This window comes from Scomber scombrus, chromosome 23 (genome assembly GCF_963691925.1).
Source record: "Scomber scombrus chromosome 23, fScoSco1.1, whole genome shotgun sequence".
NCBI lineage: Eukaryota > Metazoa > Chordata > Actinopteri > Scombriformes > Scombridae > Scomber > Scomber scombrus.
This window is the reverse complement of record NC_084992.1, coordinates 17,326,615-17,351,973: the sequence shown is the minus strand read 5'-3', so window position 1 is coordinate 17,351,973 and position 25,359 is coordinate 17,326,615. Positions and strand designations below refer to the sequence as shown.

Sequence of the window (25,359 nt, the reverse complement as noted above, 5' to 3'; positions counted from 1 at the left end):
CACTTGAAGTAAAGCTTACATGTTTTCCTCTTCCTCAGTGGTGAGCAGAAACCAGTGGGAAAGATCATTAAATTTGGAACCAACATTGACCTCTCAGATCCCAAAAGGTGAGCAACTTCAACACTGCAACATTATCATCAGCTTCTGTGCAACTGCATTAGAGCCTTCTTAATAGCGCCTGACGAGACAGGATTATACAGATATTAGAGGGTAACAATTCCAATTAATGTATGGGCCAATATTCTTTATTTATTCATGTATGTAAATAACACATTTTTTGCAATGGTAAGACAAAGATATGTAATGGAGGCAAAACAACCACCCCACCAGCATCTTTATGTGTTACGTTCTGTAAGGTTTTCATGTTGGCACTTATAAGTTAACTTATAGGCCAATATAATCAGTCAAACTCTAATTCCTGCATTGTGAAACTTGTTCTCACCTGCTGTCTCTCTGCTAAGGTGGAAGCCCCAGCTACAAGAGTTGCAGAAGCTGCCAGCATTTATGCGTGTAGCATCCAGTGGAAACATGCTGAGCCATGTGGGCCACACCATCTTAGGCATGAACACTGTCCAGCTCTACATGAAGGTTCCAGGGAGCCGAACGCCAGGTAAAGAACACAGACACTCCTTCCTGTCTGTAATGGAAGGAATATACATTTAGTTAAACAACATAATATTCAATACCATTAAATATGACAGACTGTTTTCTGTTCTTATGCAACAGGTCACCAGGAGAACAACAACTTTTGCTCGGTGAACATCAACATCGGCCCTGGAGACTGTGAGTGGTTCTCTGTCCATGAAAACTACTGGCAGGCAATCAGTGACTTCTGTGAAAAGTGAGTAAGACCTGAGAATACCAGCCGAAAATCATATCTTGGACGCTTTACATCAGTATCTAACATGTTTTCTTCTTATCTGCGAAGACATGGCGTTGACTACCTGACAGGGTCCTGGTGGCCGGTGTTGGAGGATCTTTACAAGGCCAACATCCCTGTGTACCGCTTCATTCAGCGACCGGGAGACTTGGTGTGGATCAACGCTGGAACTGTTCACTGGGTTCAGGCTGTAGGCTGGTGCAACAACATTGCCTGGAACGTTGGACCTCTCAACGGTAAGGAATATACCATCTACATATTATTTCAGTAACAGTAAAAATATATCATTCAAGACAGCAAGTGTTTCACTCTCCAACATTGCTTCATGTGGATCTGCAGCTTACCAGTACCAGCTGGCCCTGGAGAGGTTCGAATGGAATGAAGTGAAGAAGGTCAAGTCCATAGTCCCAATGATTCATGTGTCCTGGAATGTGGCCCGCACTGTTAAGATCACCGACCCAGAAACCTACAAGCTGCTTAAGTGAGTAAAAGCTATTTACACTCAGTTAGCAGCCCTGCAATAAATCCTTCATGGAGGTTATAATGTTCAATTACTGTTAAGATTGTGTTAGAGAGGAGTTAACATATTGTGTTGTACTGAAAGATGTTTGTTATTTAACCTACCGTCATTGATAGGTGGACAAAATATAACAAATCAACAGCACCACAAACTGCAATCTCCAAATTCATCAGAAACACTATAACTTTCATGAAAGTAAAATGTATTGCAGAGCTGGGTTGCTACGTCCCTTCAAAATTGTAATATATTCTGATGAACTTCAAACTTAATATTAAGGTTGTTTTCTTTACCTTCCTGCCAGACACTGCCTGCTGCAGTCCATGAAGCACATCCAGGTCCTGCGGGACCAACTAGTTGCTATAGGCAAAAAGATATCCTATCAGAGTCGAGTCAAAGACGAGCCTGCCTACTACTGCAATGAGTGTGATGTGAGTTGCTTTCTGTCTCTCTAACCACAAAACAAAGTTTTAGCAAGGTATATGTATGTTGTCTATGGTTAACAGTCAATGAAGCCAAAGACATGCATGTATTTGGCCGTACTTTGGCAGAAATTAAAGCATTTCAAACATAATTACATACCTTTAACTGTGAACCTGGGTCACTGATGGAGTCCAAGCTGCCATCCTGTAAAAGGAGATAGGTGATGAGTTTTCCGTAGAAGGTTTTCTTCAGCAATTTTGGTGAATAACTGTATACAAAACCCTTTCCTTATTTGTTACTACTCTTTTCTCCAACTACACCTCTAATCTTTAATAATATATTCTCTCCTGTGTTACAGGTGGAGGTGTTCAATTTGTTGTTTGTGACAAGTGAAAGCAACAGCAGGAAGACATATGTGGTTCACTGTGAGGACTGTGCACGTCACCGTAACCCCAACCTGAACAACGTAGTGGTGCTGGAGCAATACTCCATAGAGGAGCTCATGAACACATACGACTCCTTCAACCTGGTAAGGTTGCCCTTCATGCCATCTGTCTCCTTTCTGACCTGATATAAAAATAACTGTTAAAATGACATTTAATTATTGGTAAATTGATTGTGTTTGTTTTGTCTCGTCTTACCAGGCCAACCCCTCCCGGTGACGAACTCTCCTCCTACGTCTCCTCAGCCATAACCAAAACACCTGCAAGCCAGGACAAAAGACACAGTTTCACTTTGGTTTTCAACTTACCCTTTCATTATTTAAGATCATTTTTGCTACTACTACTGCTAATACTTGCCGAACAGCCAGTTGAATACGTTTACTCATCATTACTGTTTACAAGAAGAAATACCAAGCCGCCAATAAAATACCAGTTTACTTTCAAATGGTGCTTTCAACCAGACACCCTGGCAACAGTGAAGTTGAGAACCAGGGGGCAGTTGGTGCTGCCATTGAACAAACTGTGGAGGGTAGTTGATGGTTTCAATGGCGTGTTTTCTGTCAGTACCAGAAAGAATTTTTTTCTGTCCTATTGAATACTGAATTTGTACATGCTGTTTGCAATTTTTGTGGGGTGCTGTCTTTTTTTAAATGATTTTGTTTTTTCTAAACTAGATCAGCCTAGATATATACCACATTGGCCTTGTCACTTGTATTTAGAAAAGAGAAAATGAAAAATACTAATAATAGAGATATGAACATTTTTCTAAAGCATTAAGAATTTTAAAAAATACAATTGTTTGGAATGCTTCAAAACATACGGGTTTTAACGACTTTGTTTTGGGGGGGAACTTCATTTTGTCTTTCAGAATCTTGTGTGTTGTAAATCTTGTGTTTTTATGAATTATACTTTTATTTCTTCTGGAGATTAATATTCAGTTGTCACACTTCATCAGGTCTTTTTGTTCATTACTTATCTCTGAAAAAAGAAAAAAAATCGTCATCTGGTGTTTGTGTGTTGTACCTCTTGATTGTTTTGTTCCAATATGCAGACTTAGTATTTCCTGGATTTCTTTTTTTTTTTTTTGCATTGTACATTTAATTTAAAACATTTCCTCTATTTATTGGATATCAATGTTCTCCCTTTTTTAATGGGGTTGTACAAGTTTGAATTTTTTTCTTATTTTTTATGGTGACCGATTGCTCTGTAAGAACTGAAACGTGGGGGTTGTGTGTCAATGGGAGTGGAGGCTACTGTTTCTCTGGTGCTTGCCTCACATGTCTCCTGCCTTTTTCTCCTGATATATATTAAATGATATCTTTATCTTGAATATAACGCCACCTTTCCTGTAGACGATAGGCACACTGCTCACGTAGAGAAGATGACTAATGGAATGCTGTGTTTGTATGCTCATTAAGGGGAAAAAAACAACTTTTTTCCAAAGTGTTTTGAGAAATGGTAATTTTTTTTATTATGTAGGGGGTTTTAGACGAGATTTTAATGATTTTATGATATCTGTTGAATATGATAACGGGATAGATGGTGCTAAATGTTCTCTTTGAACAACTTTTTTTTCTGTTTGTCTTCTTAAAATGAGAATTCTATTTTTCCTGTTGCAATATTACCTTACCCTTTTCCTTCTCTTTGTGGTCATTTATTTATAACTGCACTGTTTAGAGAATTCACACAGACATACTTGCAGACACACACACCAAACTGAGCCAGACATGTCTTAAACACTTGTGAATTTGTGTGACATTACTATGACTATTAATAATAAACGCTTTTTGATAAACCCAGAAATGAGTAGAATCTCTCCGAAATATTTCTAGTACTTCTCACATGCTGTTCACCATAATCTGCCAGCAACATATCTGTAATTCAAAAGACACCTTTTCTACATAATATGAATAAACTAATTAAAAGAAGAATGAAACAAAGTAGGTCCTTACATTGACTGATGTAAGATCATTCACACTCACAGAACAAAGTTACCAGACTATACTCCTTTCTGTTATCAATTTAAATCATGAGCATGACATTATAGTAGGCAATTCTACTTTATAGTGGTGTCTTGCCCTAATTTTATGTTAATAAACACACAGCAGTATTCTTAATGTAATATTAAGCCTTTAGTATTCTCAACGTTGCACATAAAGAATGGCTTCGTTATGAAATGTTTCCCAAGTCCCATACTCACTTAAATTAAGCCATTCCCACCCTCACAACATGTTAAGGACTTTAAAGCGCTGTATATAGCTTTTTAAACATCAACTCTTAAATGCTCACTTCTGTGTTGGCTCCATTATCCCCAACGGGGTAATTAGTTTTCATTACACATCCCCTCCCACCTTTGCTAGAGTAAACATCAGGGTCGGTTATACAACAGCAGATGCTGCTATAGCTAGATTTCTGTGAACAGTAGATTGAAGCCGGACCTTCTGGTTGAAAATCTTTTTCATCCATTTTCTTTATACCATCTCAACCAACTCCCTGCTCTCAAATGTGTCACAGCCCACTTTCAATCCATTTACACTGCACTTTCACAATAACAAGCCATATCCCTCAGCTGTGACAAATGTTTGGCACTGTTTGGTCATTCCCCTCCTCACCTTGAGCTTGCTATTGTTAGATATGCGTGTGAGAAAATAAGGCTGGAGTCGACAGAAAAGTTTCCATTTAGACATCGGCATCCAGGGTAAACTAAGGAAGGAGATTGTACAAGCGGCAAAACGTAACAGATAGCAGAGCAGGAAATAGCAGGGAGCAGTAACAAGAGTGCCCAGACTTTAGTTTCCTTGCTGTTAATTCAATAGAGAGAGACTCAGACAACTTTTATAAACTCAATATAGAAAAACTAGATTTCTAATACTTAAAATCTTCACAGTAACAATTACAACTAACCAGTATTCTATTCCAGTGTGTAGACTGTGCTGCCTGATACAAAACATTACCTCATTCCTATTCTCATACACTGCACTTGACTTGTACAGTATGCAGAGTCACCAGATTGAGCTCAACTTCTTTACTCTAGAAATATTCATGGAGTTTATTCCAGAGGATCGTTTGCTAAACAAGTAACAATGTCTAAAAAAAGCATTTTCTCTTCAATATCATTTAACCAAACATATTCAAGGAGGAAGATAACTAGCTGACAAATATGTATCCTGACATTACTAACAACAGAAAAGTCAGAGAAAGAGACTTGGACATGCAGATGCCTTCTAAACTTTAAAACATACAATAAATACATCTGCTAATCTATGGTTGGGTATAAAAGGAATGAATAATCACCCATTCAAAAATCATTAGTAAAAAGTAGAGAGCCATCTACGTCTTCCAAGTTTTTCAAACAACTTGAAAATGTTGAAGTGAAAACCTAAAAATCTAAATCCTTCAATACTTATTTTAAATAGACATATTTGATAGCTCTAAATATAAGCTTAGCTTATCTGTTTTTATTTAGTGCATATATATATATATTACTTAAAAATATTACTACAGCTAACACAAATAGTTTGAGTTGTTTTCCAGATAGCATTTGAAGCTATGATTATTTTTCCTTACAATATTGTAATTCTTTTTAAACTTAAAAAAAAGAAAGAAAGACCATGTTCCTGTATTAAGAGCATCAGAAAGTCTTGAATATTCAATACTGAATATTTTCTAAAGTCTGCTTTGAGAGCAGTTATTGCACGTGGCTCCTGAGTCTGACTGTTAAAAACATCTTTGTGTTCCAAGGCAGAGTGACTGAGCGACGGCAGGTTGCCGTGTCCTCGGGTTAAATAAGAGGCCATGGGGCCATTGGAGGGCCAGAGTATTACTGGACAGACTGAAGGAAATCCTGCTTCAGCCCACACAGGAAAACCACCTCCGTCCGTCCATCTGTCCACCCCGCTGCAGTCAGGTGATGAGGGGGTGAAGCCTCTTCCCTTTGCAAAGTCAAAATACTTCAACTGTCCAATCACCACCACACGATAATCACGATGGACAAAACTTTGAAGTTTGTTTGTGGTGCTCCTGTTGAGCATGAGAAGAAAGATTATGTAGTAACTATTTAATCTGTGATGACAAGTTTCCCCACGGAGAGCTTGTGTGAACTTTTCTGTCACCAGTGACGTAACAGCAAATCAGAGAGTGCACTGATGTAATGCTAACAACAAAATGAAAAATATCCATTTAACTACCAAATGCATATTAATACTGTTATTTTAAAAGGGAATATACTGTTCTCCATAGTCTCTAAACACAGTCCTGTTAAAAACCTAAAACAAAACAAAAAACTACATGGAACCAAAGACGTAAGTAAGTAAATAAAACATTGCAAGCTCAAAGCAGAGGAAAAAGGGTAGAAAATCAGGATCAGACAAGAATAATTACTGCGCTTATACTCTGATCTTTTCTTATCATTTAACTGATTACTGCCTTCCTCCATCTTTGTTCCTCTTACTTCATCATCCTCCTTTAATCCTGTATCTCAGAGAATCCACGTTTTTTGTTTTTTTATCTCAACCACATCTTGTGATAATGCACATATATTTCATCTTATATTGTAAACACTGCTGACTGATGTCTCTCCCTTGACTGCAACCATCTCTTATCTTCACATCATGTAACTGCTCTAAAGCCCTCTGCTCCTCATCTTACTAAACCCAAGGTTTGACCTCAGCTGAAATAAAGACTGAATTAGGCCTCTCCACACATATGTTCAAGCTTCCATACCACATAATCAAACTGATTGAGTTTGAAAACCATTACGACTTCTATCTCAGTAGTATTTGAACTTAAACTTAACCCAACAACACAATTATGTTTTAGAACTACATGGATGTCATTTGTGCTTCAAAGCTCTAGGTTTAGCCTTGTCACGTCGTAAAAACAGGATGTTTTGATGGCAGCAAGGTGACATCACGCTTAGAGACAATGTCCTTCAAGAGGAGGAAACAGGCAAAAAACACTGTTTCCTCTACTTCAGATGTACTTCAGTAAACCCCTTTCAGATTAACAGGTGCTAATGAAAACTTGATTTCCCTGTAGGAATGAAAAACCTCATTATTTAAAAGATGCAACAGTATGCACACTTATGCATTAAATAATTCATTTTGAATATTTAGCACAGGCACTGAAAACAAGACCGCATCTCCTAAAGAGCACCGAGTTAGATTCCCTGCAATATCTGCTTAATTGCTGCATGAAGATTATTCTCCAGCACTTAAAATATGCTCTTACTTTTGAGCTTTGAAATCCTGAAAACAAACATATGTAGAGTGTGTGGCAGCAGGAAAAAGTCAAGAAAAGCACGGCAGACACATTTTTTTCATCTACTGTGCAGACTAAAAATATGGAAGCACACTGCATTCACTAACGCAAACAAAGTGGAGGCCATCTCATAATTGATTTGCTACTTTATAATCATGAAAAAAGATCTCAAAATTATGACTTAACATCATGTAAATGTGTGGTAAGTCATAACCATAGCCTGCATTTTTTTTCATTGGTGAATGTAATGTGTTTCAATACAATGCAATTAACCAGACAAGACTCTACACAAGCACAAGTATGCAAAAAGACTCATCATGCTGATGAACACTACAGATACTTAAGTCATTATGGGTCTCTATCAGTTTACTTTAAAGCACATAACAGAAGAGGGCACTGTTCTTTGAAAACAGATTGTTTCAAAGTTTCTAGCAAATTCTGGAAGAGTTAAAGGTCTGTAGGGGTGAAAAGAAATCACTCTCGCCCTTCCTCTTGTTCTAGTTCTTTAAAACAAACATGCAGAGTACTGCAGAGTCTGGAGGGGACTCCAGGTATCAAGTACCTACCAAACACCAGTAGCGTGAGATAGTAGCTACCAACAAGCCTTAACCCTGGTCTTTTTTATGCCAATTATACCAAGATATCATATGAATATTTTGTACATAATACTCTAATACTTAATCTCATATCAAAACCATAGAGAAATACAGCCATTAGAAGATTAAGTATCACTGCATTGTTTTAAAATGCTTCACTTAAAAGTATGAATTTACAGACAGAAATAATCTTTCAGCACATAAAACACGGAATTTTAACTAAAGAGTTGAAACCTTTTGACTTTGTCAGACAACACATCTTGAATCCTATTACATATCTGAACTGAACAATTGATTCCCTTCCTGAAGACTCCTACAGTTAATTATTTTATCCTACTTGTTCAACACAAACTTAACAAGGCATTAAGTGTTTAGCACTATGGTTCCTGCTCTCTACTACTCTTAACACACACAAAGTCTGTCTCTGCTGCCCTTCCCCCTCATTTTCTGCTCTCCTGAACCTCAACTTATCATGCAAGCCCCCTCACTCTGACCCCCAACATGCAACACCCAGCCCCCATTGCAACCAGGACAGGGTAAAGAGGGGTGTAGCATGTCCTGGATATGAGAGGTGGAATGCATGTGCTGAGAGGAGTTGTTGGAGAAAGGCAGGGGGGCTGATAAGCCTTGTGGGTGGAGAGAGAGAGTGGGATGGATGCAGGGAGCATGGGGAGGAGGGAGGGAAGGACAGACAGCACGGAGGACTCAATCAAATGGGGGGTAAAAAAGAGGAGGGCAGACAGAAAAGTCTGACTTCTTAAGACAAAGACCTCAGTGAAGGTTGTTCTCAGCAGCTGAGGAGGGAGCATCTCTGAGCTGCTGCTTCATCACCACAGCATGTGTATTGGATGTTGCGTGTGGAAAAGAAAACAAGAGACTCTGGGACTTAATCAGCTCCACTGACAACTCTGGATAGTAGAGAAAAGAAGCAGCAGGAAAGCAAAGCTGCAGGAAGCCAACATACCAACATACCACCACTAAAACGATAAGACTTTAGGAGGGAACCTCAGAAATCGAATGAAAGCTCTTTCAACAAAGAAACAGAACTTGTGAGAACTTGTGTGTAGAAGGGATTAAGAGAAAACTAGGAGGACTCTGCATTAGTGTGCGGGGCGAACGTGCGCGTGTGGGACTGCCTGGACTGAAGTGTTCTTGAGAAGACGTGAGAAAACAGCAACAATCTGGAGGAGGAACAGCAAGAGGTCCACCGGGCCCCACAGCACAATGTGAGTAGAGAAATGCAGCAACGTCTTTCATTTAAATTATAATATTATAATCCCACTTCAGATATCTTGAGGTCTCATAACTGATTATAGTAATAAAAAGGGCTAAAAGTTCCTCTTTAATGTTCAATTTAAAGGAATGTCTACGAGGTCTTAGAGACATAGAATTAATTATTGCAGATGCTTTGTTCCAGACAATAGATTCATACAATAATAGAACAATAGAAAATCTCCCTGCAGCATCCACACATGACAACACTATAAGAACTAGCAGAGCATGTGTTGAGTAACCCATGATGATGAAAAAAGTTTAAAATCAATTAAGGCTATATTGGGTAAAGACACCTGCATGCCATCATGTGGTAGCTACATTAACTTCATTGCATAATATTCCCTTATTTAGAATTCCTTAATCTGGGTCAAACAATGACATGACGTATTGTTCAAAGAAATTCTATTCAAACAAGAACAGTGTGTAAAATGGGTGGAGCAGCTAAATGTATTTTCAAGCAAGGGGGCACAATGAATCACCTCACACACACTCACACGTGCGCGCATTACACTTTCCTGCCAGGCCTTCCTGCGTGACCTTCCACCTTAAATAACACTTTGAAAAACAATGGCAGACAAACAACCTGAAAGCACCCAGGACAGCGTTGTAATTAATGTCTTCCCCTGTCAATTCTGATATCCGCTGAGTGGTGGTGCAGGTATGAGCTTGGCTCTGTCTGGCCTCATGCTGGCTGGATGACGGGCTGTTGGATTGACTCAATGAAGAAGTTGTTTCCTTGGCTCCTCTCCTAACTTGTTGAATGTACACTGCAGTAATGCTACACTTAAATACTACATTGGAGTATTGTGTGAACTAAAGCAATTATGATACTGCATCTTCAACAATTACACTATCATGACAGACTTGCAACCATTTCAATATCAAAATCTTCAATTCAAGAACGGCATGAAAATCCGACCTATCCAACCTGTCTTGTTGGCTAAAATATCAGACTGACTGGTTAGCTATGACATCATTAGTGGGATATTTCCATTGCACTAGTTTTCTGGCAGTTGACCTGGCCCTGTTACTCACAGAAGCCCCCTGTCCAGTCAGGGCATCCCTGTCTCCTGACCTCTGAGAAGTGAGGATGTCCTGTACCAGACACAGCTGTGCAACACAGAATGACTGCAAACTAAATACAAACCATACATACAACTAAAAACTACATTACACATTTCCTTTCTGATGGGCTTGGTCTCCAAATCTTAATGTATAAACTTGGACAAAACACAATTTTTGAGCTGCCAGTGTCATGCCATGATCACAACATATGAAACGTAATGCTTTTCTACGTTATACTCATTCTTACATTCCACATGGAGGATATTAGTTCAATCTATGAAGTCAGATGATGTGTTTTTTTCTGATTAAAGGCTGACAGTGATTGAGTCTGAACTTCCATCTTTAAAAGCATCTCTAATTAACACACAGACACGACAGCATATATAAACAAGCACACGTGCAGACAACACACCCATGTACACAAACAGACTTTGATGCCAGTTAGCCTTCATCTCTCAGCTGCACACAACATATAGCAATTATGGGGCCCTTTCCTTTCGGCCAATCAGCTATCTGATAATCATCACCTTACAGACTGCATCACACAAGGCTAGCTTCCTGACAGATAAACCCTCTAACCCCTTCGTGAACCCAGACTGGAATTTCATTAGTTTAAAAAATGTGCAATTATGGCACCAGATTACTCATTCATTCTCTAAAGATGCTTTTTCCACTAAATCTGATGTGTAAACACGGTAATGAGGGCTGACTGACAACATCAAAACAAATGCAATTCTATCATCAGCTCAGATAAACATTACATTTCCATATTACACCCTTCTGTTTATTTTGTTCACAGTTCAGTATGAGTATGAGTGGTACTCTAGAGAAAGGGGCTCACCATCAGGCCTTGGACCTGTCTGAAGAACTGCCACCTCATCACCACCATCATCATTACAACAACCACCACCACCACCCGCACCTCCTCCACTCCAACTCTCTGGCCTCCACCACTGCTGCAGGTGGGGGCAGAGACACACCTTCGCGTGTGGTCGTACCTCCTCCTTATTCTGCAGCTGAGAGTGGTGGTGGGGGCAGTGAAGCTCCTCTGGAGCTGCGGGGGTCCCTGGACTGCTGGGCCTGCTCGGTGCTAGTGACGGCTCAGAACCTTGTGATCGCTGCAATCAATGCCTGCCTTGCCGGGGTGGTGTTTGGGACCATCCTGACGCCGGCCAATGTCATGGTGGTGTTTGGCTTCCTCTGCCACTCTACAGTAAGTAAAACGAGAGAGTTTACACTGCATTTGTGTATTCGTGCTTTTGCTCATCTATGACTAGCCAATGAGAAGTCACACTGAAGAACAGCCTGCTCAAAAGGCATTCTATAATATTTGTCTATTCAGTTTTTTACACAAATATTTTATTTATTTTTGCCACTTCATTCTCAGCATTAGGCTCTCTTTTTCCAGTATATGCACAAAATGAAACATTTTGGTACACAGAAATACTGTTTGTTGTTGTACTGCAACAAACAACAATAATGATTGCACCCATTGATATAGGGCAACAAATATGTTTCTTGGAAAACTTCACAAAGTCTTTATTAGAATGATTAGATGTGATGGTGATGAACCTCTACATCTGAAAGACTTTTAAAACCAGTGCAGTATTTCTTTTCTCTGCTTTTCACATTTCCATTTTTAGTTTGTCCAAGTTTGCTCTTTGGTGCGAGAATAAATGTTTATATAAATATTTGCTACATCCAAACAAAAGATGAGAGGAATGGGGAGATTCATCCTTTTTTGTAAGACCTGAGAGTCCTAATCTTTATACTTTGATCCAAAAGTTTGAAATAGTTCTGCCTGGGGCTGAAAGGTGGGGTTTGGCCCCATTAGTGATGAGAGGTTTTAGAAATCACACAAGTCTGAGTTTCTCTCAGATGTTGAGGAGGTGGGTGGACTGGAGGGGGACGAAGGGTCAGGAATCTAGGAAGCTAAACATCAGAGCAGAAAACTTTTAAGACTGCTTGGTAGCCAGCTGGGAATGAAAGGACACTTCAGAAAAGATAAAATATGAAAATGTGCAGACTGTGATGAGAACATCTGAAAATATAAAAAGTAACTAAAACCAAACAGCGTATTTGACCTATCAGTCAGAAAGCATTAACCTGGACTAACCCAATAAGTCATCGTGGTTCAGAGACTTTTAATACATACCAATGGTCAACGATCTTTTTAATGACTAGAGACCAGAATTCTCTCACAATTAGACCTCATGTGACAGCGGCTTAGTGGGGGATTAACCAGGACATGGGAGGATGGAGAGAGGGGGAAAAATCAAAAGGGAAAAAGAAAAGGGGTGAGAAAAATAGCGGAAAAAGAAAGACACAACACTATTTAAGGTTCCTTGTACAACTTTATATAAAAATACACTTAGATAGGCTAAGTATGTTTGAGGGAATTCCGTTTTTAAAAGTCATCCAAAAATACGATAGAGGCAATGTTTCACATGAGAAAAAAGCAGTCCAGCCTTTATGGTCTTCATCTTCAAAACCTGGCTGAGATCTGGAGCCATATAGCAGGCCTCACGATGTAAAAACAAACATGGCATACTTGTGTTGAGTCTTATCTGTTACAACTCCTACCCTTGACATTCCCTGCACCCTCCTATACCCTCAAGTTGGTTTTTTTTTACGACCATGTACTGTAGTTAAAACCATCTCTCACTTAATCTTTCCCTGACTACCGCCCTCCTAAATGTTTTACTTTCCCTCCCCAGTTTGCATTTCTTTCTAGTCAGAAATAACTACATTTATCAGGACAAAGGAGTACAATATTTCTATACTTTTGTGTGAAAGGTCCACAATTACAGAGACTTGGAAATTGTCAAATGCTTTATTATACAACTTTAGAAACGTTCCAGGCTTGGAGAGTCTGAAGATGTGCAATAAAATTCATACCAATTTGTCAGAAATCAACACAATTTTCAATGAACCAACCTTAACTTTATCCTGATTGGAGACTTTCTAGCTTGGCAAGTACTTTGTCAGTATGTCTACTTCAACAGTCCTCTTCCCTCTAACCTACCATGCAAACCTTTTTACTCTCTGCACTTTCTTCCTGTACTCAAACGCTCACTTCATCTTTCGTGGGCAGATAGGGATGATTCAGGCCTGCTGTCTCTCCACTCCTCCACCACACTCAAATCCTGACCCTTTAACCTCCACTTGTACTCCCCTGCTTTATTTCTCAGTAACAAATGTGCATGCTTCGACATTCAGTATATGCTGTTCACCATCTTTATATCTACTTGACAAAGTGATGTAATGATGGTTCATAGTAGTGTCTACCAAGTTCTATGAAGTTTGAATCTTTTTATATTTGTTAATTTAAGAGATTCAGTGCATACTTGAGTGAGAATTAATTCACAGACCAACTGGTGTCTGTCGTCACCTCTTACACACATACCATAAAGAACATGTCATTTTCTGTCCTTATCTGGTCTTCAGTGCACTTCACTTAGAGGTTTAAATAGTTCAAGTTCTATACACTAGGGCTCCAACGAATGATTAATCTTCTGTTTACTTTCTTGATTAATCGATTATTGTTTGATTTACAAAGTGTTCGAAAGCAGAAGAAAATGTCCATCATTACCATGTTATGTTTGGATCAACAGTAGTGATGCAAAGAAAAATACAAAATCAGAAAATTTGAGAAGTTGGCACCAGAAAATGTTTGCTCAAGAAATCTTTTCAACAATTAAATAACTATAAATCTTCTAACTATCAACTAATCTTTTCAACTGCAATATATGAACACTAAGACCTGTGTAAAACACTATGCAGTAACTGTGATATAGGATAGAGACAGTGATGAAATACTGTAAATCTACTGCATTTGCATCATATATTATCTCTTCTGGCAAACATTGTAAAATATGAGTTACCTAATTTGTAAAGAGATATTTCACAGCATGGCCACTGTTACCTCAGCATCTGCCTTACTGAAGTGTCCTCGAAGTGGAAAACTACCAGCTGCAGGCCTGCCCAGTTGTATTGTTTCACTTTTGCCCAAGCAATGATACACGTAAGGTCATAAAAAAATCAGATCACAAGAAAATAGGTTTGTTACTGTGAGGCAGCTGGTTTGATGACCAGATCAACAGAATAAATCTGGGTGGGGATTGCTCCACTGGGGCCAAAGTGCTCCAGCTGAGCTGCTCAGTGTTCAATACTTAAGACAGTATACTGGTGTGAATGTGTGTGACTGCCTGGGAGAGGAGGGATTAGGGCATCTCAGAATAAGGCTACCCAGGTTAAAAAAGGTTCACTTAGGTGACACTTTGGTTGAGGAACAAACTCACCTCTGAATCATCCCAACTGCTCTGTCTGTCCTCTTTTCCCCAGGTCCGCCCTCACGGGACGACACCCTACTGCTCGGACCTGCTGACTGATGGAGGCTGCGTGGCTCTGCTTGTGGTGGGCTTCCTCTTGGTCACCCCTTTGCTGGTCTTGGCGCTGGCTGCCTACTGCCGCCTGGCCCGACACCTCCAGCTGGGCCTGTGCTTCATCCCGTACAGCCGGGCCGTGTACAAAAACCTGCCTGCCACCCAGCACCGTGGCATTGGCACTGGCTGCTGTGGTGGCCGCGATGGATCTGATGGTGGTGGAAAGGGAAAGGTGTGGGTGTGAGAGGAAGGTGGGAGGAAGGGAGAAAGAGGGGAGAGGAGTACCATGTAATTTTCCTTGTTGGTATTATTCCAATGGAACTGTTACTCGACTATCTTGGAAATTTCCAGTTAAAACAATGGTGTGGTTTTTTTTTTGGTTTTTTTTTAATATTGAGCAGAGGAATAAGTGCAAACATGGCACATATCTCTAAGCAAGATATCTAAGGCCCATGCCCAGGTCAAATACATATTATTTCATGTGTACAAAGATGCATACCACCTTAACTTTCCTGAATCAATCACAGGGAATAGCACACCTTGGTTACATTGACACTAAACATAATTGTATCTTACCACATTCATAATAATAATAATTATTATTCATTTGTTATTAATGAACAACCTTCATTTATTGTCTAGAGTAGCTTTTAATGTCAAACTGTGGAAGGAAGGAATTTCTTGTGTTATTTCATTTTTATAAATAAAGATTTTGGATTCAGCTGGCGTTGTGTCCTGTAGTAGGATGGGATGGGTTGAGACTGCTTCTAGGAACAGGAAAGCATTATGTAAGACTGTTCCATGCTAAGAGGCAAACAAACTGGCCTCGCTACGAGCCAACACAAAATGTTAGTGAACACACAGTTCAAAAACACTTCTGGGTACTGCCGCAGCTTTTCTGTGGAAAAACAGACAGTTGCTATTGTTATGTCCCTTGAGAAACATAAAAATTTGTACAAATACGTGTAGGTAGAACCAGTCTTGTGACAGAGCACACCGAGCCTCAGCTGTGGTTGGCTTGACTGAGTGTCTAATGTCTCCCCCAAGAGGTCAAAAAACAAGACTTAAAAATTACATAGCATGTGTACCATAATTATAATAAAAATATACTGAGTGTGGAAAAAAAACAGGTGACAACTTGCAGCACTCCTAGTTGAAAACAGGTACACTATAAAGGAAGTTCTACAATGTATTAACCTCATCTGAATGAAGCAGTGTCTTTTTTAAGACCCTCACAAGTTGCATGCCTTCAAGTTGTGAACAATGCTTTTTTCACTGACTGTCTTATATATTTTTAGTAAAGGTCTGATGAACAAAATGTGTCCCGTAATTGAAATTCACAAGACATGTGAAGTATTATCATATGTGAATTAATCATATATTCTGCTTTCCTATGCTTTAAATAATACATTTTGAAAATCACTGCTAAAACAGGACGATGCAGGATGCAAAAATGACTGAACAAATATAATTGACTTTACATTCAGTGTATTTGTATATGGTTTACACGTACAGTATATATAAGAAAATAATACCATGCATTGCTTATTCTGGTGTGAATATATTCATAGAACATAATCCAATACAAAGGAAGTACACAATAATCCTGAAATCTTCATTATAAAGTATGTTTTTAAGATATCTGAGTGAGGTAATACACTACAGTTTAAATGTTTTTAAGTTTTCATATTCTTCTCAAATGTGCAAAGGACAGTGAACACAGCCTCTTTTCTTTTTTTTCTATCTCAATGGCCACTTTTGAAACAAAGCTGCAGCATGGTAAAACCAAGAAACGTGCACGGATTGTTTGCAAGTGCAAACTCTAAGATGGCTTTCACAAGTTGTGAACAACAGTTTTTACAAGTGCAAATCATAGTCTGCTCTTCTTTGGATATATGGCACTATCCTTCCTTCATAGCTTTGTTCATTTATACTGTACATTTGAGCCTTAACAGAATATAATGTTAATGATGCATTTTTTTACTGAACTTTTTTTCAGATTCTTCTCTTCTTCACTGAGTAATTTCACGTCCATGGATAGCTGTCCTATACACAGTAGAGAGATCTCTGACAAATTTCACATTCGAGCCTGAATTAATCCGTTAATAATAATAATAGACAACATAATAATAATAATAGACTATTAAACAAAATAACAGTGATGAAATCAGTAAGATCACTTATATCGTGACTGTTTTATCATTGTAAAAGATTGAATCCATCCATGCAAATGCAGTATCAACACTTGCTCAGTAGACGTCGCCATTTGACCATCAAATGCTTTGAAACGTTGAATCATCTTCAATACAACTACATATTAATTTAGTGCTTTAATAAAATAATTATTCTCCTCTCCAGTTCTCCAATTCCAACTTCCTATAAGGTTCTATTACTCTGTTACAACTACATTTCAATAATTTTTCATTGGACATATTATCAGGGGAGAGCGCGAACGCAGTCCCCCACTACCATAAATTATGCAGTCGAGATTCCCACATTTGGGGAATTCGCACGGGTCAGCACGAACCGAGAGTGCAATGGCTGAGCCTCGCCGTGGGTGAACCACCTTGGTGATCATGGTATCTCCCCTGCCAGGTAAGTATGAGTTGTTATTGACAGACAGAGACGAGTAATTCAGCCACATATTAGTTAGACTGACGGTTTCACACAATAAAAGCACTGATTCACTTTTCTGTACAACGTCATTATCAAATTGTATTAAACGCGTGCACGTGTCGTTTAACATTACCAACTATAATTATTATACATTACAATTCCATTTAATGTGGAGCTATCTTGTTAAAATTAATGCAAAGTCTACAGTGACCGTAGACAGTTAAGCCTCCTGATTGGTCCAGAGTCTACAGCGACTGTAGACTTTGACCCAATTGGATTGTAGAATTCGACTGTAGTTATTATCAAATTATATTAGACTCGGGTTCAGGCAGTATAACATTATTTTAAACAACAAATAACATTTAATGTGGTTAGTTAGTGCTTTCATTTCCCGTCATGCTTTGCTACAGTGTCCGGATGTGACTTAATACTTTGTATTATTGTCTCACTTGGCGTAAATGTTGCTTAAAGTGAGAATTGCCTTTTTACGTTTTCGTGGCATTTGTTTCCACAGAAGCACCGCTGATATAAATGTATCTGATAAACACACATTAGCCTGCTTTATCTATTTATCTAGATCTCTCTGCAACTTCTACAAGAAAAGCGGACCGTGAGGAGGTTTTTTTGTATACACAAGAACGTCCAAAACACCAGGATCAAAGCATGTAGGCTACATTACTTTTCCCATTCTGATGTAGGCTTCTTTATCATCACATGACATTTTGGCTATTTCCCTTTTTATAAAAGAAGGGCTTTGACCACATAAGGACCTGCGGACACATCGGTGTGGTTTTCTAACCGCGGAGGGTCCGGCGGAGACCCGGCGGAAGGACCTACGGAGACCCTTCTTTTTTATTATGGCTTAAAATGAGCAGTCTTGAAGAAGAAAATGAAAATGCAAATAGGTTGATTGATTATTAATTTTATTTATGAGTCAAATAATGCAGCCACATTCTTAAATGAAAAAGCATTTCTGCAAATGCATTTTAATTTTCAAATTTTACATTTCAAATTGAATTTTGGTATCTTATTTGCTGGGGCATATTTTTTAAATTAAATCTCAAAAGTATTTTTCTTTTTCATTTTAATTACGTGAAAGAATGAGCCGTCTTGCAGAAGAAAATTGCAAATAGGATGATTGATGATTGGCGCCATCAAGTGGAGGAGCATATTAAGTACATCATAGTGCGTATGTGCTTTCTATGACTGAGTCGCTACGTTAAAGTGATAAAACTCACTATCCTAATGTGTACAACAAATAACGTTTGATATACGTTATTTCACTGCCCTACAATACAATACTTCTCAAATAGCCTAATTATCAGACCTATAATGAAAAACGATGCTAGACTGTTACTCCAGCTCATTTTTACATACTAGTCGGCACGGCAGTTCAAGTTGTGACAATACGTCACTCATTAAATTCAACGCAACTTGGGGGCCAAAACGCGGCCTACATCCCTCACACTCAGCCCATGACCTGTTGGTGGGTAATTGCACCTTAAAATAAAAAATTTAAAAACCCGTCGACTATGACCTATATCAACTCAAAATTATTTTTATATGCACATACACATTGACATATTACCGAGTTACGTTATTTTTATACGCTATGAAGCGTTTACAGAAATTTAATTTCTTTCTGCGCCACGCTCACCTGGATGGAGAAAGTTTGGGGAAGACGCCACTTATGAAGTAACTGAAGATTCGACCACTTTAACTCATGTCCAGCATGTCCCAGCCATTGCTTCAGCAGCAAAACATGTATTCCATAAAGCTTTTCATAAATATTACATTTATTTTAACAAATATCGCTAATAACGAGCACAGGTAACGGCACGCGCAAGGGACAGGTGAAAAAAAAACAAACAACTTAATGAGCCGACCCTTTGCACGTGCTTAGCGCCGACCCTACGTTAATCACCCGGAAATAGTAGTAAGTATAGTAATAAGTAGAGAATTTCTTGTACGTTCACACGCCATGGCCTGCAGGTTTCCTGTAACTACTTGTTGGTGAATTTATAAAAATTAATAATAATAATGACAAATTCCTTAAAAATGGAGTTAACAATATTTATATTAAAAGTGACATGCAATAAAAGAAGGCAAATATAAACTAATGTATTAACACTAAAGTTTAATTACTGCATCCATCATAACAAACACCTGGTTTGACAAAATCACATTAAACCACTGGATTAAAAACATTTTAATCCAGTAGTTCTCAAAGTGGGGTCCAGGAACCCCAAAGGATTGTTGAGGGAGCCTTGTCCCTGTACTCAGCAAAAAGGGGAGTAATTTATTTTCGCTATAATGCCATCCATTAGTAACACAATGGCAAAATGTATGACTATTTTGGTCATAAAAACATCTAAAAGCAGGTATGTGCTCTATTTGACATGAAAAAGTCTGAAAACCACTGTTTTAATCAAAAATTATTAAGTCGCATTTACATAAATCTGTTTTCTAAATTTCTTCATCTCAGGTAATTTAATGTCCTATTTGGTTCAAGATTCATTAGCTGTTGTGAAGTTGTCTTTATTGTATTTTCCTGAGTGAAGTAGTCATCAACCTAGAAACATTTTCTCACTGCAAGACAACTCAGCACAGCTAAAAGAATTCATAAAAAATGAAACTCTCATTTCAATCACAAGAGCCCTCAAATAAGCAACATATGAAGCTTGGGTCTGAGCTGACTTTACACGTTTTGCTTCCTAATCTTTGGCTGCACGTTTAGCCAGGTAAACCTGCTAAGCCTCTCTGTGGGAAGGAGGTCAAGAGGAGAAGGGAAAACAGAACGGAAAGGATAGCGTGCAGCCGTTCACAACACAGGTGGAACACTAGTCAAGGAGGACGAGAGGAGCTGTGCTGCTCAACTTCTTTTTTCTTTTCTTTTTTTACCTTTTTAGGACAGGAAACCAAGGTAAGGAAATAGTAGTGAAGTAATTCATATTCAGGATCGGGAGAAAGTTAAGGAATCAAGAAGTGACCTTTTGCAACATCGCTTTTTGATCCCAAAAAGTGCTTTATATCTCATTTTAAGCATGTATAAAGCAGTTTATCTGTATATCTAACAAATGCAGATTTAACCTTAAAGTGAATGTTACTATTGGATACAAAGTGTATGTAAACCTCTGTTTATCCACAGCATGTCCAAGGCAGGAGACCGAACCCCTTCTACAACTTCTGTTGAGTCAGATACGTACGTTTAGACTTTTTCTTACAGTATTTGTCTATTTTCTCTGAATATGAAATACAATTAAAGTGGAGATGCAGTGATTCCAATGTATCTTTTAGGTCGCCATTCATCAAATATATGACCCAAGGAAAACATGTCTTTCTGATCTGCAGCAGTTAAAATTCTATTTACTGAGTAGCTGACAAACATTTTAACTGTATAATCAAGCTGTCTTATCTCCATAATCTTACCTTATATGTTATGTATGCATTTTATTTTTTGGGTTTTAACTGTTTGATTTTCCATGTTCTTAGCAATTCTGCTCAAGCGTCTCCATCAGGTTCAGTCTCTGAAGCGCCCAAGAAAACGAAGAAGTCCAAGAAAAGCACTGAGAGTATGAACAAAGTTTACACCTCTGTGCTCAACAGCGTTTTTGGGGCGGTAAGTAGGCAGAACACACGTTTTGTGATTTAATGTAAAGCTGAACTGGATTCAACCACCCTGATTTTGGTTGTTTTGAGATATGACCTTTTGCTATGGGATCTTTGACCTATCCCTGCACAGCTTTGTTAAAACTGCTTAAATTGCAATGAGTAAATCCCTCATGGATTGTGACAGGTTTTTATTTTCAAGATGCTAATTTCAAACACTCTTTAATTAAAAAAAAAAAGTGATAGTCTTAATGTTATGTATGTGGAACAGCTGAAAATAAAACTCTTCCTTACCAACTATTTTAAATGCCTCAGTCTTTAAATAATAACCATGGTTAGGGGATAATACAGTTATTAATAAACCTTATGGAAACCTTGATATTGTGTCAAGAACAGGTTGGATATGAGCTATAAGAGATGGGCTAACACAGTCTCTACCCACACACTATACCTTCTTTAATCAAGGGACACAGCAATTTTAGGACTGTATTGGGGGCTCTAGGAGGTTCAAATTGCAAGTACAATCTACATATAACCAAAATGGAAAAGGGGAAAGTAAGAGTTGCTTTCAGAGGGTGTCAGCCTCTTGGAGAGTGTTTGGCTGGAAGAGTCTTAATCTCACCTGTTCACCACTCAGCTCTTCTCACTGCTGGAGGATTTGTGACTCCTAGGAAGCCAACCATTATCACTTGTTTTGAGCATTTCCAAAAGTAAATACTTTTTGTTGTAAAATTGATACAGAATTAGTGGCTAAATTAATTAGTGCTAAAATTAGTTTTAATTGTTACAAACTTCTCTTTGGGCTTCTACATGTTGTATCTACTAATATTAAAACAAAATAACTGTTTGGAATTCTGAGTGCAGCTGCTAGAAAAGCAATTACAAGGAAACAGTTGAAGCCTGACACCCATCAATAGAGGGCTTGTACGATATTCTTCATGAAATCTTTGAAATGGAATGAATACATTTGGAAATAAAACACAAAAAACACAGAGGCCAGACATTAAAGAATCAGAGCAGTCAGTTGAGTTAGATGTATGGTGGAAGTCTGATAGTGTTCTTACGGCCTCTTTTCCTGATCTTTTTAAGCCTGGTATGTTGGCAGTATTAGTAGCTCATTGCTGAGGCTTAACGTCACAATTCATTAGGTTTATCCAAGTAAAGAGGGAAGTCAAGACACTTGGGTCATTCCACTTGAAAATAGTTTTTTTATTTGCATGTATTTGTATTGTTGTCTCATGTGCAAGACAACATAAACTTTCATGAATCACTTTTCACTGTGTCTTTTGTCATTCTGTTAAGGTAATTTCAATGTTAACACACTTACTACTTATAAGTAAGCACTACAGACGTTTAATCAAAAGTTACATACTTTGTCTTCCTAATCATACAAATCTAATATGTTTAATTGCTGTTTCTACAGGAGAGAGAATTAGCGCAGGCTGAGTTAGATGGTAAGTCTCACTGCCACAGCTCAATGCCCATGTCAAAGGAAATTACAGTATTATTAAAATGAATGGCTGAATCTCCAGTAATGTTGAAAGCCTAAACCCTACATAATGGTTTCAGTATTGAGATATTGCATTGAACCAAGTGATGAATTACTGTTAATAAGTACAAACTGTCATTATTGGTGTTAATTTGTTTGATTTTATCATTGCAACGTCTCTGTTTCCTGCTAGTATCTTTCTACTTTTACACATTCACACCCTTTTTAAATAGATATTTAATACATAAATACCTTAAAAATCTTTGTTGTGTCAGTGTAGAACAATTCAAACAGAAAAGTTGTCAAAGTTTGGTTTGTCAGCTTTTCTATAAGATAGTTAACTAGACTAGAGCAGTCTGTTGTCCTTTCCCAAAATTTGATTTTTTGTTTTGTTTTAAAATCTATATATCTCTATCTGCCTTTTATATGATGATGTATTAAAAATATTATCAGAAATTGCATAAACGTCAACAATTTTACCCTAAAAAAACCTGTTGTGGAACTGTTCTAATGTCTTTGTGACCCCTTGAACTTTTTTTACAGAGTTACAAGAGGCCTTTAAGGAGTTTGACTATGACCAGGATGGTTACTTGAACTACAAGGATGTAGCTGAATGTATGAGGACTATGGGATATATGCCCACAGAAATGGAACTGCTGGAGATAGTGCAACAGATCAAGATGAGAAGTGAGTTGATGAGAGCCCGAGTACAAGCTTATAGTGACTATAAAACATTATACATCGACTTTAAAAAAAAAAACTTCATCAATCAAATATGAAAATGAAAAGTGAAAGCATAAAAAAATGATATTAGTTCACATAAAAAAGATTTTCCATTTTCTGGCTGCTGACATCTCTCCTCTCCACAGTGGGTGGGTTAATGGACTTTGAAGATTTCACTGAATTGATGGGACCCAGAATGATGGGAGAGACTGCCGACATGCTGGGACTCAAAGAGCTCAAATCAGCCTTTGTCCAGGTCAGTCGATTGATGATGAATAATTCTGTGCAGTTACTAAATTATACCCAATGAGAAAGACTCGATCAGTGTTTTATTCATGTGAGCTAACATATTGGATCTTATAAAAATGATTGCATGTTATGTTGTTGTGTCTACGTTGTATTTCTAAAGCAGAACCACTTTAAACTTCTGTTTTTATCTAATTTCCGTCTTTTTCTATGTTTCCAAAGTTGGACGTAGATGGAGATGGAAAGATCAACCAGGAGGAGATGAAGGAGGCGGTCAAGGGCCTGCTGGGGGAGAAGCTGAAGAAAGGAGAACTGGAGGAGATCTTAAAGGAGTTAGATATTAACTCAGACGGCAACATTGACTTTGAAGGTAAGAATCATAAATCGTTGATGTGATGTGCACTGTTACAAGATGTTCTAAACACCATTGATCCTTCGTTCTTTGGTCAGATAAACTTGGCACTTACTTGACCAGCTGTTATTTTGTTTTCTCTCCTCCTCTTTAGAGTTTGTGATGATGCTCTCCATTCGCTAGCTGCTGGAAAGACTCACAACATGGACACAATAAACTACTGTGTCTGAATCTGAAACAGTAAATACAGCTGTGATGAAATATTCACTATTTGGTAAGCTATATTTTTAATGTAGGTGAATGATGTGTGCCTAACTCTGTAATAACTGTATGAATGATGAATTGTTGAAAAAGCAGTAAGGATGGTATATGACAACAAATATGGTGCATACTGTCAACATTGTCTGTAGATACATGAACTTTATGCTGTTATGAAACATGTAAATAAGACTGAAATGATTTGCTATTTTAATAAAGAAGTCAAAACTGTGTTGTTGTTTTTTTCAAACGTGTCTTTCATTGAAATATGCTCCAATTTTAAAATACTGAGAAATAATTGATTGGACTTGTCACATTTAAACCTCTCAAATGAACTTTATTCCAAAAACATTTCTCTTATTACATCCATATCATTGTTAAACGAAAATGGAAATGGTAATGTAATGATCATGTTTTAGAGAAGATAAGTTAAATATAAATTAAATTAATGTCAGTTGTTAACAACAATGCAGCTTTGAGCTTTGTCAGATCTGCGCGCTTCATAATTGAAGAAGAAAAAAAGAAAAAGAAAAAACACGGTGCAGGTGTGTCAGAAAAAAAAGTCACGTTTCAGAAACAAATCCCAAATCAGGCCAACATTTAATGGTGGCACTGGAACTAACCAGAAGCAGAACTTATCTCATATTTGAAAAATCTACAAGCTTAACACTACTGGTAACTTAATCTGCTTATTATTATAACATCACTATATGTGCACACATTTTAGCAAGATCTGCAACATGCAGCACATGTAATCTGCTGAAATATAGTCTCATTGTCAGACATAAACAGTATACTGAGGAAGAGATACTCAACTCCCTAAAAAGCATAAAGCCACACTGGAATCAGTGTTTCATAGGTGGAGAAGAGATGGGTGAGGCACTGCCATCACATGAGTCACGGACCGGGCTTTAACACATGCACACTCAGCATTTTCTGTCCGATGAACTGCCTGTGTGTTCTTTCTCTGCACAAAAGAGATTCGATTCACATTTAAATTGTTCACAGTGAGTCACAATATAACTTTGCCGCTTTTTCGTCAGACTTCATTCATTCAATTAAATGGAAAACGCCAAGCACAGGCTGTTCTAGTATACGTGCAGCGCCAAATTTCATGACAGTTTACTTCAGAAACTAAAAGATCATAGCTGACATCAAATATATATTACTTCTTACCAAAACTTGTTAACTTCTGTTAATGTAACTTTGTCAGTAACCAGAAC

The 25,359-nt window shown here is 38.0% G+C and overlaps 3 protein-coding genes and 1 non-coding gene across 7 annotated transcripts in view; 3 read left to right on the top strand and 1 right to left on the bottom strand.

The window, feature by feature from the left end:
• The window catches only part of kdm6ba (lysine (K)-specific demethylase 6B, a), a 97,086-nt gene extending 93,033 nt beyond the window's left edge, over positions 1-4,053 (top strand). For 3 of the 4 annotated variants that reach the window (XM_062444806.1, XM_062444807.1, XM_062444808.1), the window contains 7 exons: positions 39-107; positions 462-610; positions 727-841; positions 929-1,116; positions 1,220-1,361; positions 1,702-1,828; positions 2,179-2,416. In XM_062444806.1, coding sequence (XP_062300790.1) covers positions 39-107; positions 462-610; positions 727-841; positions 929-1,116; positions 1,220-1,361; positions 1,702-1,828; positions 2,179-2,391 — 1,003 coding nt within the window. In that variant the 3' untranslated portion in view covers positions 2,392-2,416. Of the gene's footprint in view, positions 1-38; positions 108-461; positions 611-726; positions 842-928; positions 1,117-1,219; positions 1,362-1,701; positions 1,829-2,178; positions 2,417-2,464 lie in introns of those variants that run through there. The other variant, XM_062444809.1, reaches the window with a different exon arrangement.
• Positions 4,054-8,867: 4,814 nt separating this feature from the next.
• tmem88b (transmembrane protein 88 b) lies at positions 8,868-15,556 on the top strand. Its single transcript, XM_062444891.1, has 3 exons — positions 8,868-9,344; positions 11,258-11,671; positions 14,803-15,556. Exons 2-3 carry the CDS (start codon positions 11,264-11,266, stop codon positions 15,085-15,087), a joined length of 693 nt encoding a protein of 230 aa, XP_062300875.1. The 5' UTR covers positions 8,868-9,344; positions 11,258-11,263; the 3' UTR covers positions 15,088-15,556.
• A 1,724-nt stretch (positions 15,557-17,280) lies between these two features.
• LOC134006355 (U1 spliceosomal RNA) lies at positions 17,281-17,446 on the bottom strand. The gene has a single exon (XR_009927928.1). It is a non-coding gene; the product is annotated as a U1 spliceosomal RNA (small nuclear RNA).
• Positions 17,447-20,608: 3,162 nt separating this feature from the next.
• On the top strand, positions 20,609-24,061 carry si:cabz01076231.1 (calcium-binding protein 2). Its single transcript, XM_062444935.1, has 7 exons — positions 20,609-20,661; positions 20,952-21,078; positions 22,492-22,522; positions 23,101-23,244; positions 23,427-23,536; positions 23,749-23,896; positions 24,033-24,061. Exons 1-7 carry the CDS (start codon positions 20,609-20,611, stop codon positions 24,059-24,061), a joined length of 642 nt encoding a protein of 213 aa, XP_062300919.1.
• Positions 24,062-25,359: the final 1,298 nt, after the last annotated feature.

Bases quoted from the DNA above. Each gene is read 5' to 3' on its own strand.
- tmem88b (XM_062444891.1), top strand. From the start codon at position 11,264: ATGAGTATGAGTGGTACTCTAGAGAAAGGGGCTCACCATCAGGCCTTG. The intron at 11,672-14,802 runs GTAAGTAAAACG...TCTTTTCCCCAG, and splicing joins GCTTCCTCTGCCACTCTACA to GTCCGCCCTCACGGGACGAC.
- si:cabz01076231.1 (XM_062444935.1), top strand. From the start codon at position 20,609: ATGTCCAAGGCAGGAGACCGAACCCCTTCTACAACTTCTGTTGAGTCA. The intron at 21,079-22,491 runs GTAAGTAGGCAG...CTGTTTCTACAG, and splicing joins TCAACAGCGTTTTTGGGGCG to GAGAGAGAATTAGCGCAGGC. The intron at 23,245-23,426 runs GTGAGTTGATGA...TCCTCTCCACAG, and splicing joins GCAACAGATCAAGATGAGAA to TGGGTGGGTTAATGGACTTT.